Source organism: Erpetoichthys calabaricus, chromosome 7 (assembly GCF_900747795.2).
Source record: "Erpetoichthys calabaricus chromosome 7, fErpCal1.3, whole genome shotgun sequence".
Lineage (NCBI taxonomy): Eukaryota > Metazoa > Chordata > Cladistia > Polypteriformes > Polypteridae > Erpetoichthys > Erpetoichthys calabaricus.
Window position 1 is genome coordinate 74,619,418 of NC_041400.2, and position 17,971 is coordinate 74,637,388.

Genomic DNA, 17,971 nt, shown 5'->3' on the forward strand with positions numbered 1-17,971 from the left:
GGTACAACGTTCACAACAAACATTTACAATCACATTATCAAAATGTAAAAGAGCCTTTGGAAAGTGTGGGAAGCAGTTGTAAGAAAAAGACCACGGTGAGAACAACCCACCTCATTTGGGTGTGAAACATTGAGTTCACTGCCTCATGGCTGAAAGAGAAAAGCAGAAGTGGCAGTTTACAAGACAAGGCAAGAGTAATAATGCACCTTTGCTGTCAATGGCATCTGCAGTAAAAAGTGATGGAGATTCAGTCATTGATTCCTGCACAGCTTGCATATCACATAGGTGACAAAAACACTGACTGTAACATTCTAATAAAATAACAAGCATTTAGCTAAACACTGATAATTTTCACATGGACCAAGTTTTTTCAAGTGTGTATTTATGAAACAACAACAAACAAATCTCAGATATCTCAATAAACAAATGGCATAATGCTTTGAAAACAATACGGCAAATCATTAATAAAATTGAGCATCTAACCAAAATTTTAAAATTGCTGGAAATTCAGCTAAGATACATATCTACACTTCCATATCCACACTGATTTGTGTACCAACTGTTTTTTTCACTATTTCAAGACATCTCTTAACTTAATTAAAACCTTTCTGGTGTGTGACTTTAATATTCTAAAGTCTTCAGTTATCTGTCCATGAATGTTATTTGTTTAAGGACCTACAATTTGAAGTTAAAGACTCACCTTTTTTCTTTTGTATCTTTAAACAGTCATGATTAAATATGTGTTGGTGTGGGCCCTGTTTAATTTTCTCCCCTCCTATTTCTTAGCAAGCTCTCTTTACCTTTTTGGATGAGTTTTCCACAGTGAAATACAAGGCTTTTTATAAGTACATTATTTAAGTTATCGTTTACTGCAATGAAAATATTAAACACTTCTTGAATTGTACATCCTAGAAATGCAAATATTAGCTGGTGTCACACACATGCACATGGGAGGCAGCTAAAGGGCTTGAATGAGGGTAATTCCAAGCCAGACAGGGATGGGGCAGAGTACACTGACTCTTTTTCTTGCTTTTCTACAGACCATTCACGGGAAATTCCACCTGGCCCTGATGACGTCAATTCTGGCTCCAACCCCTTTGACGTCATTTCTGGGTCCGAGCCTATGGATGAAGATCCTTCCGGTTCCAGACCCTCTGATGTCATTTCCTATACTGGCCTTTAAAAGCCACCACCTTTTCCCTATCCCCTCAGTTCTGTTTTGGACTCTGATTTGTGCACATCAGTGCTATCACTTTATTCAATTTTGCAGCCAGGAAACAATATATGGATGGCTGCCCCAAACTTTGCTATGGCTCTTTGTCAAGTTTGTGACACTGGTTAAAAGAAAGTCACATCAGTAATCATTAAGAATGTTAAAACTATTGATATATTACTGTACATGTAAAGGAATGATGAGTAATGTACTTGTTTTGTAAAAGTTTTCCTAATATGCAGTAAATGATACAGGCAGAAAAACCAAGGTCATTATAACCCATTATGTATAGTATTTCTACAAGTAAAATAATTATATCATATAGTGTGAGGAAAAAAATTACATTTAGATTCTAGTGTCAGATACCAGACACCTCGTCAAGTCCAACATGTTTAAATAGCACTGAAAATTTTTTAATGGTCGGTGGCTTCCCCAAACAGATTGTTACATTTCATTTTTCAAATGTCTGGCCACCCCTTCCTAAACCCAGATCATGCAATGTGCATGGGACCTGTGATCAGAGGACTGATGTGGAGGTGCCCGTTGAGAATTTGCAGACCTCTGCAATTCACTGGTCGGCCAAATGAATTGTGCATGTATGTTGTTTAGCTTACTTGACATGAGTCAGATAACTCCTCTCATCACCCTAATCTTAACTATAGTGTAACCTGGCATATTGTATAAAATCACTGGAATTAATATCATGTAAAGCGTGTCATGTGCGTGTGCATAGTGGACAGTTTAAGGCAGTGGTGTTGAACTGTGGTCCTGGAGGGCCAAAGTAGCTGCAGGTTTTTATTGTAACCATCTTCTTAATTAGTGACCAGTTTTCCTGGTAATTAACTTCTTCAGCCCACCAGGACTGGAGTTTGACACCCCTGGTGTAAGGTCTCTAGTGATAGTAATTACCCACTGCTCCTGTAGTTGGTTTTGTGTTCTACTGCCTATTCTCTTCCTACCTCTGCAGGCAGGATGACCGACAGCGATAACATTTCTGACATCAATTCTGATGTCTGGCCGCCTAGACCCACCTCTTCCTGCCAGAAGGACATATAACCGGAAGTTTAGCCATTATGAAGTCAGTTCACTGTGGAACCACCATCTGAAAAGACATTCTTTGCAATTATTGCTTGTTTTTCTGCTTTTCAATTATACAGGGTCACTGGGTGGTGCCCCAATTCTTTATAGTAGTCTGTCTAATCTCTTACAAGTGACAACCTACTCAATCCACAGCTTTACTCTTTAAGAATTACTACTGTTTCATAAATGATCAAATTAACATTGTTGATAGTCACCTGTTGTGATCATTTTCCATTAATGAGTAGAGAGATGGCTTCAAGTCGAGTCAGGAGTGCATTAAAAAAAAAAAAAAAAAAGCACAGAGAAGCAGATTGTACTTGCAGCTGTGTTTAGAAATCTAAATTTGTGCAACTTCCAGTAAGCTATCAATTTACTGGAAAAGCATTACACTATTACAGGTAATAGTTTTGATTGAGTATTTTATAGATATCTGATTTTACAATACCTAGCTGTCTGTCACATAGTTGAGGATTATTTACTACCAACAAATAGATCATAGGATCTTTACACATTGTTAAAGGCTGTTAATGTTAGTCTGCATTTGAAGAACTGTGGGTAATGTCGCATTAAGGACATGTTTTTAAACATTTGCCAACAGTTAGGCTCTCTTGCTTACTAGTTAGTTATTTACTGAATTGTGTAAAAGCAACTTTATTTATTAAGCACATTCAGTTGTAGTAGTAATTTTAAATATTATTAGTAGTAGTATCCTCGCAGTTAGGAGACCCGGGTTCGCTTCCCGGGTCCACCCTGCGTGGAGTTTGCATGTTCTCCCCGTGTCTGCGTGGGTTTCCTCCGGGCGCTCCGGTTTCCTCCCACAGTCCAAAGACATGCAGGTTAGGTGGATTGGTGATTCTACATTGGCCCTAGTGTGTGCTTAGTGTGTGCTTGGGGTGTGGGTGTGTTTGTGTGTGTCCTGCGGTGGGTTGGCACCCTGCCCGGGATTGGTTCCCTGCCTTGTGCCCTCTGTTGGCTGCGATTGGCTCCAGCAGACCCCCGTGACCCTGTGTTCGGATTCAGCGGGTTGGAAAATGGATGGATGGATGGATGGATAGTAGTAGTATTTAATATATTATTATTAGTAGTTAGTATTATTATTAGTAGCAGTTGTTGTATTTTATATTATTTTTATTAATATTAGTAGTAGTTAAAAATGTTTTTGTTGTATCATGACACAAGTGTTACCTTTGGCTATATCAAGCATTAAGAATCTTTGGCGGGGGGGTGGGGGGAGTAAGGTACTAATGAAATACAGTATGATGACTGAGGAGGCAACTGCAGTCACTATAAAAGGCTTTTTACAAAACAATATCATGACTTTCCTAGTCTTGGTATGTAGCTGTCAAATAGCACAAATTTGTTTTTTACAAAACAGTACCAGGACTTTCCTAGTCTTATGGATTACAACATTATTCTGCTGGAAAAGCAAACTCACAAATAGAATGGTGTGCAGCTGCCAAAGAGCACAAATTTGATTTGTAGCAAAAAGAGAATCAATGTATACCATGAAACACACCATAACACTTCTAAGTGCCGAAGTGGGGTTGGGAAGGAATACCTGCCTGGGGGAGGCCGTAATGGACGGAGCACAAGAATAAAACCAGCCCGCATGGTGCACAATTTCTGTCCCAGTCGGAATGTTCAAATAATGGATGCAAAAGAAAGAAGTGAACCTTTTGAACAACTTATCACCCGGGAACAAAGATGGCAATGATCCCCTGGCTGGAGCCCAGTATGGACACTGTGTTGGGTTGCCTGGGTAGTATAGCAAAGAAGGATGGGCACCACAGCGGGACACTGAACAATGAACCTACCTATTTTGGGGAGCTTCCATAAGATTCAGAAGTGCTTTCTGTATGAAATGCCATGACACCAGAAGTGCTCCCAGGTTCAACTTAAAAGGAGCCCTTCTGCCTCATGCATTCAAGTCAGAGTCAAAGGGTGAAAATTCTGAAGGAGGAGTGGAAGGAGACAGAGGAAGGGAAGGAGCTTTATTAATGATAAATTGTTAGACTGTTAAAAACAACGTGAACCTGTCTCAGTATTAAAAACTTTAATTGTATCCCTAAACTGTGTTTAGTGGTGTCTGGAGCTCACTGGTACCCCCTTGTGGTCATACACTAGCCTGCATTATTGTCACTTAGCATAATGGAACTATGAATAAAATACCATTTTTGCAAAATCCTGAAATATTTCATTATTTTAATCTACCAGGAAGGAAAATTCAGTTAACAAGCACCTTTTTCTCATCCCACCGTGTACAGTGAAACTACCCACCACAACTTAAAGATTTCATACTCCAATTTGGTATTTCCTTCAATGGTCATCCAAAATGTAACTACTCAGTCCAATTTTAGTACACTTCCTGTAATTAATTTCATTCAGGATTATTTCAGTATTTTTCAGCCAAATGATTACCACATTAGAATATATTTCAAAACTTTTTAGTTTCAGAAAGTCCTTTCTGGCATGATACTCTTGTTTGGGAACCTCTTGAACCAGACGCAATCAATAACATAACCAGATGAGCCAGGCAGATGAGGACAAAGACTTATACATAGCAGAGGTTATGTGTATAAGTTGCTCAGTGCCTTTACTAAAAACTATCAAAATAAACTAAAGAATCAGTGTCCATAGTGCAGTGCTTCAAACAGTCAATATATAATCCAATAAAATACTGTATAGTGGAGGTTTAAACAATCAAAGAAATAAGCCATTAAAATGAGGTCAAAACACAGGCAGGAAACTGTTTTTTAAAACACTGAACCCCAGTGCCCCTTTAAAACTGACTTCTCCAGGGTCTGCAAGGTCTGGAATGGGATGAAACGAGGAGAAGTCCAAAAGTAGACTCAGACAACCTTAAAGCCTGGCTCGTGTCCCCACCACCAGTCTCATGGTATCCCCCAGGGAGACACCAAAACTGCTTCGCTCCACACCCATTGCCTCTCCTGACTCCACCCAGCAAAAGCGCACTTTGTCCTCTCACCGCTGACGCTTCATTGGCTCCTCCCAGCAGGAGCACATTCGTGAGCATAATGGTCACTCCCTCAGTCCCCTCCTAAGCGCTGGCCACACACGCTCCCCTCTGAAGCTCCATTCTGGTCCATCTGCTTCCTTACCTCGTACCAATTTTTTCTCACTCCTGCCTTTTTTGAACATCCTTCTGTCTCTTGTTTTCCTTTTCTCTATTCCGATCTGCACTGTTTGCTTGTTTTTTTTTTTTCCCTCTAGCATTCGCGTTTACCCTTTTGAAACAAGGACATGACACAGCTGTGGAAATCAGCAGCTCCCGGCACCAATTAGGGTTGTGGACTAAACTGCACGTGTGCACTGAGTGCAGGGCCGTCTGCTCCCACATCACTCACGGAAACTGATCTCGACATGCTACCACTCTCCCTCCCTCTCCCAAAGATGCGAGGGTGGCAATTATTTATTTAAAATTCAACCACCAGTCATGGACTTCACTTTGCCACAGTTGGTATGTAAATTTCCCAGAACTGTGCTTTGCAATGTATTTTCTAATATGTGATATTCTGGAAAATCACTCCATACACATAAATTGTAATAGGCTAGTAATATCATGTTGTGCATTACCTTCCCAGACCAGGAAAATTTGGATTCCTTTTATCTATTTACTGTTAGTTTCACATAATTCTGTATTTGTTCTACAGTATATGACTCATTCAAAGTTACATGTTCAATGTAGAAACAAATCACTGGAAAAAAGCACAGCAGTTAAAGTCATAATAAATAATTGGAGAGCATGCAAAATCTATATTAACATAATGATAGCATCTAAAAGTAATGCTATGAATCAAAAACCAAAAATGACAGAATCTCTCTCTATATACTGTATATGTATAATGCAAAGCTGACTCACTTCCTCACTCACTCTACAAAAACACTATTTCTCGTTTAGTTAAAAAGCTGATGTTTGGCAAGATGGTACATCCGGCCAGTAGATTTCTACTAAGAAAAGCAATTTCAATATATTACTCTTTTGTGGTAACCAGTCCTACAGAAAAACTAAATACCCCCAAAATCTCAAAAATGCCTTGACAGACAGATTTGATTAAAATTTGATGACATTGTAGAAAACAGAAATTAAGCTGACACATGCTTTGTTTTACTTGCCGATATATGTTAATGCTATGCTAACTTTCATTCTCTTTGCTACTCTGAGAACATGCTTTTTGAAAATGAAGAACATAGCAGAACTGAATGACTGCCATGCAAATCCATATTACTAACCAAGAATGGTAAACCGGAAGGCACGGACGCAGGTACACGGCGATGGGACCAGGAGACATAGTGCACAGGCGCCTACAGCGCGTGTCTCATAAACCGCAAGCGAAGTCTGATCCACCGCAAACGAAGGAGTCACGGCTCAAAAACGAAAGAGCTCAACTAACGTAAATAAGACATGAAGCAACAACACACCCATAGCTAACGACTAATGACACAGCCACACAGAAAAGAGGATTCTGCACTGCACCCCAGAGTCAAACGAAAGACACTACGGAGTCCGCAAAGGTCCATAAAGATAGTACAGAAGGCGCGTTTTTCTAATTGGAGCACAGGCAGGTCAAGTGACTCGCTCATGGTCATACAGTGTCAGGACTTGAACCCACAACCTCTCAGTTTGAAGCGCTAGGTCCAAAGCCTTAACCACTACACCACACTGTTTGCCAATAATATTAACCCTTGATGAAAAAGAACTACACATATTTTATTACAGAAAAGCACTTAGCTAGTTACATAGTAATTCTTCTACACTCAATTAACATAAAGGCATTATAACTGATGCCCATTGTTTTATGAAAATACTGGATGAAGCCGTGTAACACAGTAAATAAAAATAAACAAACAAGGAATGTTCAAAAACCAATAAGACTCATTACCAAATTATTTTTGAAATATATTACAACTGCAATGACAGTTTGTGTTTCTGAATGAAAACATTTCAGTCCTAGAATCACTATCACGATCATATAATATGGCATTATTGGTAAATAAATGGTAAATAAATAATAACAGTATCAGGCAGGTAAGATGTCAGTAATGCAGCATCATAAATAGATAAGCAACATACAGTATCATTTGAAAGCTTAGTCCCATATAGAATATAGGTGCTATAAAGATTGGTCCTGGCACTGGAATTGGATATATTTTTAACAAGGATATTACATATAAACAAGACAGAATTTAAATATGTTTCATATTAATGATTTTAACAGTGTTTCCATGTACAAACAGGTTTGAAGTGAATGAAAAAATATAAATAAATCATTGATGCTCAGTATTATAATTACAGAAAGTGTGCCAGTGCTCAATTGATTTGTTACCCTTGTGCTCAGCTAATTATGGGCTATGACAAAGTGAACTGGGGATTCTCCTGTGTGGCCGCTAAGGGCAAACCAAAAATTGTCTCGAGTACCTTTCAGCCTTATTAAACCCTCTCTGTTGTAAACCTTTGTTGTCACATCTCTGGAATTCATTTATTCCATTTCTAAAATTCACATGTGTTTTTTAAACTGTTTATAAGTTTTATTGTTCTGACAGTGATGTCATCAGAGTATCTTTTTATTTTTTTCTGGGCTCTGTGCCATCTTGTTTGTTCATATTGAAGATGAATTCATGTTGTTTATGACTACAGTGCTGGTTGCTGGACATGTGATGATTGCTTGTGACATCATCACTGAAAGCATACAGTATTTAAGAAGGCATTGCAGAATTTTTTTTTATCCAATAACTAGAAAAATACCAAAACAAAAAAATCAACAAATTTAGAAGGAAAAGCTTAGTATCAGTTAGAAAAAATTAAGCTAAGTTACTTAAAGTACTGTACCTTTCATTACATTCATGTCAGTTTTAATTCTTGTTTTGTGCTTACGGTGGTTGGTTTTGAAGTCTTTCAGGATTTTTAGACCCTTGTCTGTTTAATGTCTACTGTTATGACGGTGCCTTTTTTCAGATTATATTTCCTGGTCCACCATCTCTTTATTTCAAAATCTATAAGCTTCTTGTCATATGAGAGTTCACAAAAATATCTCCCACACTTACCCACCTATAAGTGTGTAATCAAAGACTGTTGTGTGTCTCTATCTCACTTATTTTAATGTTTTGTTGTTTCATTTTTATTTTTTATGTTTTGTTCATTTTTTACCATTGTTTACCCATCAAACATCCTCACTTTAGAATCAATTACTATGATGCCAAGTATTTCTGTTCTTTATGTGTGATATTACAGGGACATGGTTTTTAATTAAATACGTAAATATGGGAGAAAATGAAGTGAAAGTGAAAGTATTGAAAGGCCAAAGCAGGACAAAGTAATCAAAAACCTATACATAATATGGCTAAAAATATATTAAATATAAAAATACACAAAACACTTTTTTTGTACTTTGGCAAATGCTAAATTTGAGCTGTAGTGCTTTAAAAGAGAAAATGCATAATTTCGGAGTAGATAAGATCTTCACCAAACACTAAGATATACAGGTTAAATTTTTATTATTCTGTTGAGGTGGCATTTTCTTGATTTATTACTAAAGACAGTATTCTGAACTGTTCCCTAATGTTCAGGACTGTTGATTCTAAGGTCTGTTTATCTCATTTGCAATGCATATGAACATAATTAAGAATAACCAAAACATCACAGACCACTGATCTGTCAGCAGACAAATAAAAGACTTTGAGATAAGCAAATGTAACTGAGGTTGTGGGTACTGAATTCACATACAAGTGCCATTTTTTTTTTAGTTAAACTAAATCTGCTAATTTATTATCCTAGGGAATCTACTGTATATCTACTTTTTTAACAGGAAAGATGTTGGCATTTATATTATAATACCTATTATATAACTTGAATAATTGTGTAACAATTTTATTTATATAAAATTGTTGCATCAGCCACTTCTGGAACTGCAGTTGTCTCTTAAACTCTCCTTTGAAACACCTTCTGCTGGACGTCAGCCACTGGCAAAGGTGGATTTTCAGGAAAGGACACAGTCAGTGCCAGATGACACTGATATTGGTTTAAAAATGATTAAATAGATGCATCATCTGCCACAATGGAACACGGAAATGTGCATAAATAGCAGAAGATCAGAGGCTTAATGTATAATGTATAGCACAAGTATTGCAAAAGACAGATAAAAAAGTCAAAGGACAAGACAGGTAAAAAAAACATAGGCACAAGAGCAAAAGGTTCATAAAGCGCATGATTAACAAAACATTTCACACAATGACAAATTTAACTAATAAGGGATTACTGAATGGGTAGTGACCTTCTAAAATTGTAAAATTAATTGTCTTGAAAGAGACTTTAGCAACAGCAAGTCAATAAATAGCAGATGTAAATATCAGATAAGAGGCACAGGCAAGTTTGTGGGGAAAGTAGAAGAATTGGCAGTATGATTTGATAAATTCTAAACTACTTAAAGACTCTTTATTGTCAGAGTAGGAGGTTCCCCCCTGCTTCCTTTGCTTGCCAAACCCAAAAGCTTACACTATACGCCAGCCACTTTGTGTCTCTGCTGCTCACGTTGTGAAGAGGGGGGCTGAACACACCCCAAAGAGACACGATCACTCCTTCGAAGCCCCATCTTAAACGGTGATACAATGGGAAACAAATACAGTTTTTTTTTTACCTCCTCTTTGCTTGATTAGCTGCTGGCTTGGTGCTGCTGCCGTGCCATGTGATCTCCATCTCGCGCGGTGCTTTGAAAATTTAAAAGCCTGTACAGCAGCTGTCCTACTCTTTGTCTTTTATTTCCGGACCCGGGCGTGGTTAAATCTCTTGGCACAAAGTCTCATCTCATGGGATGTGAGTTCTTGATATTTTTTAGTTTATAATTTAAAAACAGAATAAGAATCTGAAAATCTACCAAAATCATGTTAAAATTCAATAAATTCTGAAAAGAATGATACCAAACATATATATGTAGGTTTAAAAATAAGCCCAATTTAAAGCGTGACAAAAACATGACATAACAAGTCACATAAAATTGTTGCACAAAATTATTGCACTTTTAGGCTTAGGATTTTATACATATAGAGTAGATATTTAACCATTAATCAAGTGCATGCCTGCCTATCATCTATCAGGCTATCAGAAAATAGAGTCGTAGGACATCTTTGTTGTTTGTCTGGCTTAAAGTATGCCACTGTGCCCATGGTGCGGATAATACTTTCACAAATTACCTAAAAGCCTTAGCAATTAATTTACTTTATAAATGAAAAATATAATCAAAACATTGTTTTTTTCCTCGATTAACAATTTAGAAGGCATCAGAGCAATGCAGCAATAAACATGCTAATAACACCAGATTTCATTTAAAAAGCATGAGATAATCATATAATAAAAAAGATAGCCATTTCATAGAAAAAAAAATATATTAAAAACTGAGGGTGCAAAGTGATTTAAGTGATCAATAGATTGACCAATAGATTGCCAATCAATAGATTGTCTAATTGATAAAGAAATACACAAGCTCAACAACATCTTTATTTCTGTGGCATGTTTGTTGTGTGATTAGCAAGATCTGCCTCATAGCACAATCGTTCCTTGCATGATAAATTATGTGGATAGGTACTGCTGTATTTTTAGCCATCCTGTAGTTAATGGATGCCTGGTAACACTAGTGAAGAGGTACTGTGAAAAAGTGTTCCAGAGCAGAAGAGTGAGTTCAAAGCACAGAGTGGAAAAACTAAATAAGCTTTAAGATGATCCATCAGAATATGATTGCAATAAAAAAACAGCATTCATTAACAGAGCTCTTGTCAAATGCACATTTACAGTAATCTTGTTCGAAGTCAAAAAGGTCTCCTATTACAATGATACAAGTTCAGCATGCTGAATCTGATTCACACCATTATAATGTTGACATATTAACATATCATAGGCCTGTTACAACAATGCCCTGTTGCTTTCATATTAAATGAGCATCAAATCATTGAATAACACTGTAACTGACCAACTGAGTTAAAGAAGAAATTGTAAAACCCAAGTAGCTAAAATCATCCATATCTATGGAGGTGTTGTGACCAATACAACATAGTTGTTTTTAATATTGTTATACATGTCCAGTGTTTAAATTTGCCATCCAGAACAAAGGGCATCCAGTGTTTCATACCCATTTAAACCCTTTGTTCCCTTTGTTTTCAACTTGGAACTAATTTTTTGCCCGCAGATTCAGATTTTCCAAAGATATGCAAACATGTAAGCAACCCAAGCAGAAAAGGTAGACAAGACATTTCTAAGAGCAGGAAGATAGCAACACTATTTGCCATTGCATTGCATCATAAGAGAAATGTAAGTTGAACACTTTCTTCTGCTGCTATTTGTTATACTTGGAAAATGTCAACCCAGTGTTAGTGCTTAAATTACATATTCATAGCTCATTTCACAGTGGGGACATACAAGTGATGTAACAAGCTAAGGCCAAAATACACTTCTGTTGCCTGTACAACTAGTCTTGCAGTTTCTGTATCTGCTGTATCAAACTTACTGTACACACAGTTGCATAGTCTGCCACTTAACTTCTTCCTAATTAAAAGCCATTCCATTTTGATACTATAGTAATTGAGAATGGGTTTACCATTGGTTCTTGGTACAGTTGATCCCTTAACTGGAATTAAACCCCAATAATTTTACTCTCATCCACTGTCCTCTAAATCAGACATGTTAAGATAAAACCTCAGAAATTAAACTAACATCACATCTCTGTAACAAGCTTTACATATTAAAATATCCTTTGAAATTTTTAAGTATGTCTAAACGGAATTTTAGTTAAATAACAGCTTTTTTTGTAACAGAATAACAGAAGATGGTATAATATGCATATTCCTTAGAAGTATAATAAAACACATTAAAGGAAGAGAAAATACGTTTTTGCAGGAAATTGAAATTCAAATACCATATGCACATCACATTAGATATTTATTAAGGCCATTTATTCATCATAAAACTATCAAGTTATTTTACCTAAAATCATAATAAAACATTTATTGTACAGCTGTGCCAGTAACACTTACTAGATGCAGAGGTTGTCTGGAACAAATGTAATCTTGCTACTACACTTAGTTTTCTAGGTCTTCAGCCTTGGTGTATTAAGATTACTTACTTGCCATTATTGAGGATGACAGTACAGTTTGGCCAGCAGTCATGGTTCACAAGGCATAGGTTAGGAAATATTCCTACACCCACTGCCTCCAATCCTCTCTGGTCACTCATAGTGAATCCATTGCAGTTAATCTGGTAACAGGAAATATAATCAGCTTTAAATATAATCAGGTTTTATCAAATATCCTGCACAAGTATTACTGTTATGTAGTATCCAGTAGTAGATCATCACCACTGTGAGGCTTTCTATATTTTGTGTACACAGTAGGTCTGTTTAAATTTAATTCACATTTGATCAGTTGAATTAATATTTTCCTTATCCTCTTTTTAATTAAACAGAATGTTCAGGACATGGAGATTTTGGAAGGATAATAGACATCGTTTCTTTTGCAGTTCTTGTTTAAAGTTCTCATTATGTTTATTTTATTAATTATTTCTTACATTGAACAATACTTTATACCTTGGTTTTATAATCTACTAAGGGGCTTCGCCCCCTGCTCGCTTCGCTCGCCAACCCCCGTGTTTGGTTTTCCGGATACACACTTTTAAGTTTTTTTTTCTTTGAATTGTTGCTATTTCATTAGTTTCACTTTTATTTCAGAACTTCTGTAAAAACAATATTTGTAATCTTGCAAGTCCCAATATGCTGAATCTTTTTAATGAGGTCAGGACAGGTTTCTCTGTTTGGAATTTCAGCACAGACAAAACGATCTACATCATCAGCAGTTAATATTTTTTTTTACAAAGTAAAAAAGTAAGTAGAGTTCTGCATTGAACTCCTGTTTGTAAAGTTGTGCTATTTTCCTCTCACAGTTCCAAAAGTACACTACAAGTATTACCAAGGTGATACCCCAGCTTTTGTCTAGGTTTTTGTACAAGGTCTAGACAGAACATTTTTGACTCCTGAGGTAAATGTAGCTTTTTAAATAAGCAGACAGATAAATATATATAGATGAACAAAGTAACCAATAAATGCATGTGCGGTAAACTCCATTTTTGAAATTCACAAGATTCTTTATTTGTCACATGAATAGTTATACAGGACAACACGCAGTGAAATGCATCCTGATCCGCTTATCAAAAACTGTGCAAAGTTAGAAGAATATCAGTTAAATTAACAAAAAGTCATAGATTGAAAGATAACAGTATAGTAGAACATAATAAATAAGTAAAATTATGTGAATAAGGTAGAATTAAGTGTTAAGGTACAATAGTGTAGTAATTATTGTGCAAAACCAAAGTTAGACTGGTGCATAGTTAAATGAGGCAGTTTGTTTGTTTGCGCTACTGCGATCTTTACTTTCTTTTTTTATATTTTCTAATTTTCCTACTTTCATATCCTTTAACTTTCTCCACATGTGTATAGCGCCGGATTTTTTTTTTTTTTTTGAGCCTTTCTAATTTCCCTGGTTTCATAGTCTCTAACCTGCTCTGCATGTGTTTAGCGGCAACGTTTGTAAACATCATTATGAAGTTCCACTTTGTCATTTTACTCATTGTCTTTTAATTCTGAGCCGTACAGTACAATACATAGAACAGAATAAATCCTCAATACAGTATAAAAATAAAAATTCTAGAAGTACGGAGTAGAATTTCACATTAGATGATATCACATAATATGATTTGGATTTGTTTTAAGTCCTGGAGACCTCATTCATCAAGCTGCCTCCCCCATTTTGCCATTCCACATCTGAAATAGCGCAAATCCGATGAAAGGACCCCTCATTCCCACGTCCCCATTCATCAGGGATGACTTTACCTTAGGCACGCAATCTACAATTTAAAGAGATTGTTATTTTCTTATGAATTGTTACATATGCATTATTTTCACTTTTACTTTAAAAACTTTTGTAAAAACAATACTTGTTTCTTTATTTCCTGCCTCACGCGAGGTTACATCTTTCTTCCCAGACGTATAATACTGCTCGTGTTGTGAAGGGTGTTGCGGCTGAACGTACTTTAAGGACATGCCTTTGGATCATTTGCTGTCTTTTTGCTGCTTGCTAGCTGCCTCTTCTGCCCAGGCCCGGTCTTAGGTATTATGGGGCCCTAGGCGAAAGGGGGGTCCAGGGGCCCCCTGAGGGGGGCAGAGCCCCCCTGGAAGCTCTGTGAAATGCGTGAAAATTAGACCAAGGAGTCGATCCGGGGCCCCCCCCGGACGCCGGGGCCCTAGGTGGTCGCCTACTTCGCCTATGCCTAAGGCCGGGCCTGATTGGGACAAATAATGCTGTAGTATATTTAAGTATATATGACAATTGCTCACTCGGACAATTTGTTTTGGGGGCCCCCAAGAAGGCGGGGGCCCTAAGCTATAGCTTGTGTAGCTTATACGTAAATCCTGCACTGCTTCTGCCTGTCGCATGTCGTTGTTTTAAGAGCTGGGAACACATGATGCTTGCCTGCCAAAAGCAATCCAACAACTACTAGCTTAAAGGTCTGTTGACTTGTTTTAAATGATGGCTCACTGTCTGGTCTCGCGTGACGTTGTAAAAGCATACCTGTCTTTTATTTCTGGCCACGGGCGTGGTTGAATTCTTTCTTGCAGGATGTATAACGCTGCTCACGTTCGGTTGGTGTAGCTGCTGTCTCTGCTTTCTCCACATGTGTATAGCGCCGGGTTTTTTTTTTGAGCCTTTCTAATTTCCCTGGTTTCATAGTCTCTAACCTGCTCTGCATGTGTTTAGCGTCAATGTTTGTAAACGTCTTTATGAAGTTCTACTTTCTTTTATTCATTGTCTTTTAATTCTGAGCCGGATTGGACGTACTTTTTTTTCAATTCCACTTGTTCTGGGCTGATAATTACTTTCCTTATTTTCTGAATTTGCAACTCAATTATTCTTTTTTGCTCTTTTTTCTGTCCAACGCATTTGAGTGTCTTTTCTCCGCGCCAGATTGTACGTGGTTTTTATCCATTCCACTTGTTCCGGGCTGATCATCACGTTCCTTATTTTCTAAATTTGCACCTAGATTATTGTTTTTCTTTTTAGCATTTTTTTCTCTCCATCGCTTTTGGGTCTCTTTTCTTCGCGCTTTTCTTTCTTCTTCGTTTAATCGTCGACATTTCATTTCTACCCTATTCATTTCATTTCTACCCTATTCATTTCTACCGTATTGACCTTATACACTTTATATGCACTGAGAGCCCTGGAGCTGTGTGTGCTGCATGACTGCCTTTACACTACTGATTTTTTTTTTTTTTGATATTGCTTGTAAGTAGGGTGTGTCTTTCAAGACTCTCGTTCTATGTTCCCGTGAGACGCACCATGGCAGGTCTCTTTCGTCTCGCGGGTCTTTAAATTATCTTCCGAGAAGATCACGTATCGTAGACTATCAGGACAGGGGACAGGATTTCTTTTTATAATAGAGAGAAATGTAGAGCATAGATGCAGATTATAGCAGTCATTCTGGTTCACAGTCATGTATTTAAAATCTAGCCTGTATTCTACTACTGATCTGTTATTTACAAAAAAAAAAAAAAAACAGTCTTTTGCAAAGAATATGCAGCTTAAAATAAACTTTACAATGGTTTTAATATCCCTTTTAAAGAATAGTGGTGCTAAAAATATATAGAAGTTAAATAAGTGAATTTGTGGATGATTAGGTGGAAAATACTGATCTTTCAATCCATTGACAGTATGAATTTGTTTCCCTCAGAAAAAAAGTTTAAATGCAGCGCCCACGCATATGTTGGTATTAACAGTTGCAGGCAGCAATTAAACTGGAGTTATCATTATTTGTAAGCCTCTAGCACTGGAAAGAAAGTATCAATAAGCTCTTCAAAAGCAGTCAATACATCATCACAAAGCAGAGAACTTAAGCATGATATAAAGTAATGAATTACATTTACTTTCATACTGTACTTGAGAAATTATATAGGAAACTGTACATTTCAAAGTAGTTTTAAATGCAAATATTTTTCTCTTTAAAAAGAATGTATTTTTAGTAACAAATCTAAATGATTAAAGCCACTTTATTAAGCAGTGTAAACTCTTTTTCCCACAAACTGTGGAGTATTCTGCATATAAGAACACTTCCTCAAATTTATAAATACACATGGAAGTAAATTGATTAAAATAAATGCTAAAAGTCATAGCTAATGGTATTGAAGAGATTGTAGTAAAATTCTGATAGACAAGCAGTGAATACAGGGGGTTTGTATTGTGTTTATTATTTCTCTTTGTATATCTCTGAGATTAAGATTGGTAAGAAGCAAAGACTAATTAATGATAAATACTTTTACTTTTTATGTGTAATTACAGTATATCTCAGGTATTAGGAATGACTGGGATAATGTACTGTAAAAAATCATGCAAAAAAAAAAACTTAAACAAACTGGAGTACTTTTCTGTTTTAACCAATGTCTATAAATAAAAGAACTGTGTTATAAATCAATTATTGATATTTCATATTTTGTTAATTTAACAGCTACTAAGAAAATATAAGAAACTTAGCCAAGTACTGTCCCTAAAGTAAAATAGTTTAATGCAAATTAAATTTTAATTGCATGCTGAATTCATTTTACTAATATAAACAATGTAGTCATCTATGCTTTTAACCTTTTTTATGACTGAGTGAATGGCTGCTCAGCAATCAGTAATTTAATTGTTAAATTATTGTATTTTTACTGTAGTAATGTGAACTGCATATTGCAATCAAAATGTAACATAACATTGTTAGGTTACAAGGCACTTGAGTCCACCAAATTCAATTTTATTTCTCTAGTAAAAGACAAGGCAACAGGTTCTGCAGTAGGCCCCTATCCATCCATCCATTATCCAACCCACTATATCCTAACTACAGGGTCACGGGGGTCTACTGGAGCCAATCCCAGCCAACACAGGGTGCAAGGCAGGAAACAAACCCCGGGCAGGGCGCCATATGTAAATCCACCACTGTTGCCAAGTATTGTTGAGACCAAAACAGTATCCAATTGTCCAGGCAGCACCACTTAAAAAAGATGCTACCCTTCAGTGAATAATGCATATGGAAGGAACCCTTTAAATGTATGGACAAAGGTATCATTAAAACTCTCAGCTGAGACATTAACACCACTTTAATCATTAAGAAGGCTATCTATTTATTCATATGTATTAGCCCATTCTAGTAGAATTCTTCAAAGCCATAATTGAAAGTGTAATCACCACCTTCTTCCAATGACCAATCTCTCCAAACCATCACTACTGCATCAACCACTCCTACATATCAAATGAAATGGCCAGTTACAAGTCCACCTCTGACCATTAGTGTGTGCTGTCTGTAATGGAACATCAAGTAAGGAGACAACTGAGGAAGTCACACAAAGGAAAAGATGCAGGATCAGATGGAGTCCTCACATTCTTAATGCATGCAGTGACCAACAGCTGTCAGCTGTTCAGTCTGTCCCTAATGCTTCAGAAAGTGCTACTGTTGTGTAAAACATCCTGCATTGTTCCAGTGCCTTCAATACTATTCAGGCATCCCTGATAAGGGATATACATGTGGATGAGCCTCATGGTGCCTCAATACATGGTGTTCTGGATAATGGACTATCTGCTGGGCAGTTTGTGAGACTC

The 17,971-nt window shown here is 36.8% G+C and overlaps 1 protein-coding gene across 2 annotated transcripts in view; it reads right to left on the bottom strand.

The window, feature by feature from the left end:
- Positions 1-17,971, bottom strand: part of smyd1b (SET and MYND domain containing 1b) — a 65,008-nt gene that overhangs the window by 23,504 nt on the left and 23,533 nt on the right. The window contains exons 4-5 of one of the 2 annotated variants that reach the window (XM_028804650.2): positions 12,421-12,551; positions 111-149 (exon numbers count right to left, since the gene is read on the bottom strand). In XM_028804650.2, the coding sequence (XP_028660483.2) occupies positions 111-149; positions 12,421-12,551 (170 nt within the window). The remainder of the gene's footprint in view (positions 1-110; positions 150-12,420; positions 12,552-17,971) is intronic. The other variant, XM_028804651.2, reaches the window with a different exon arrangement.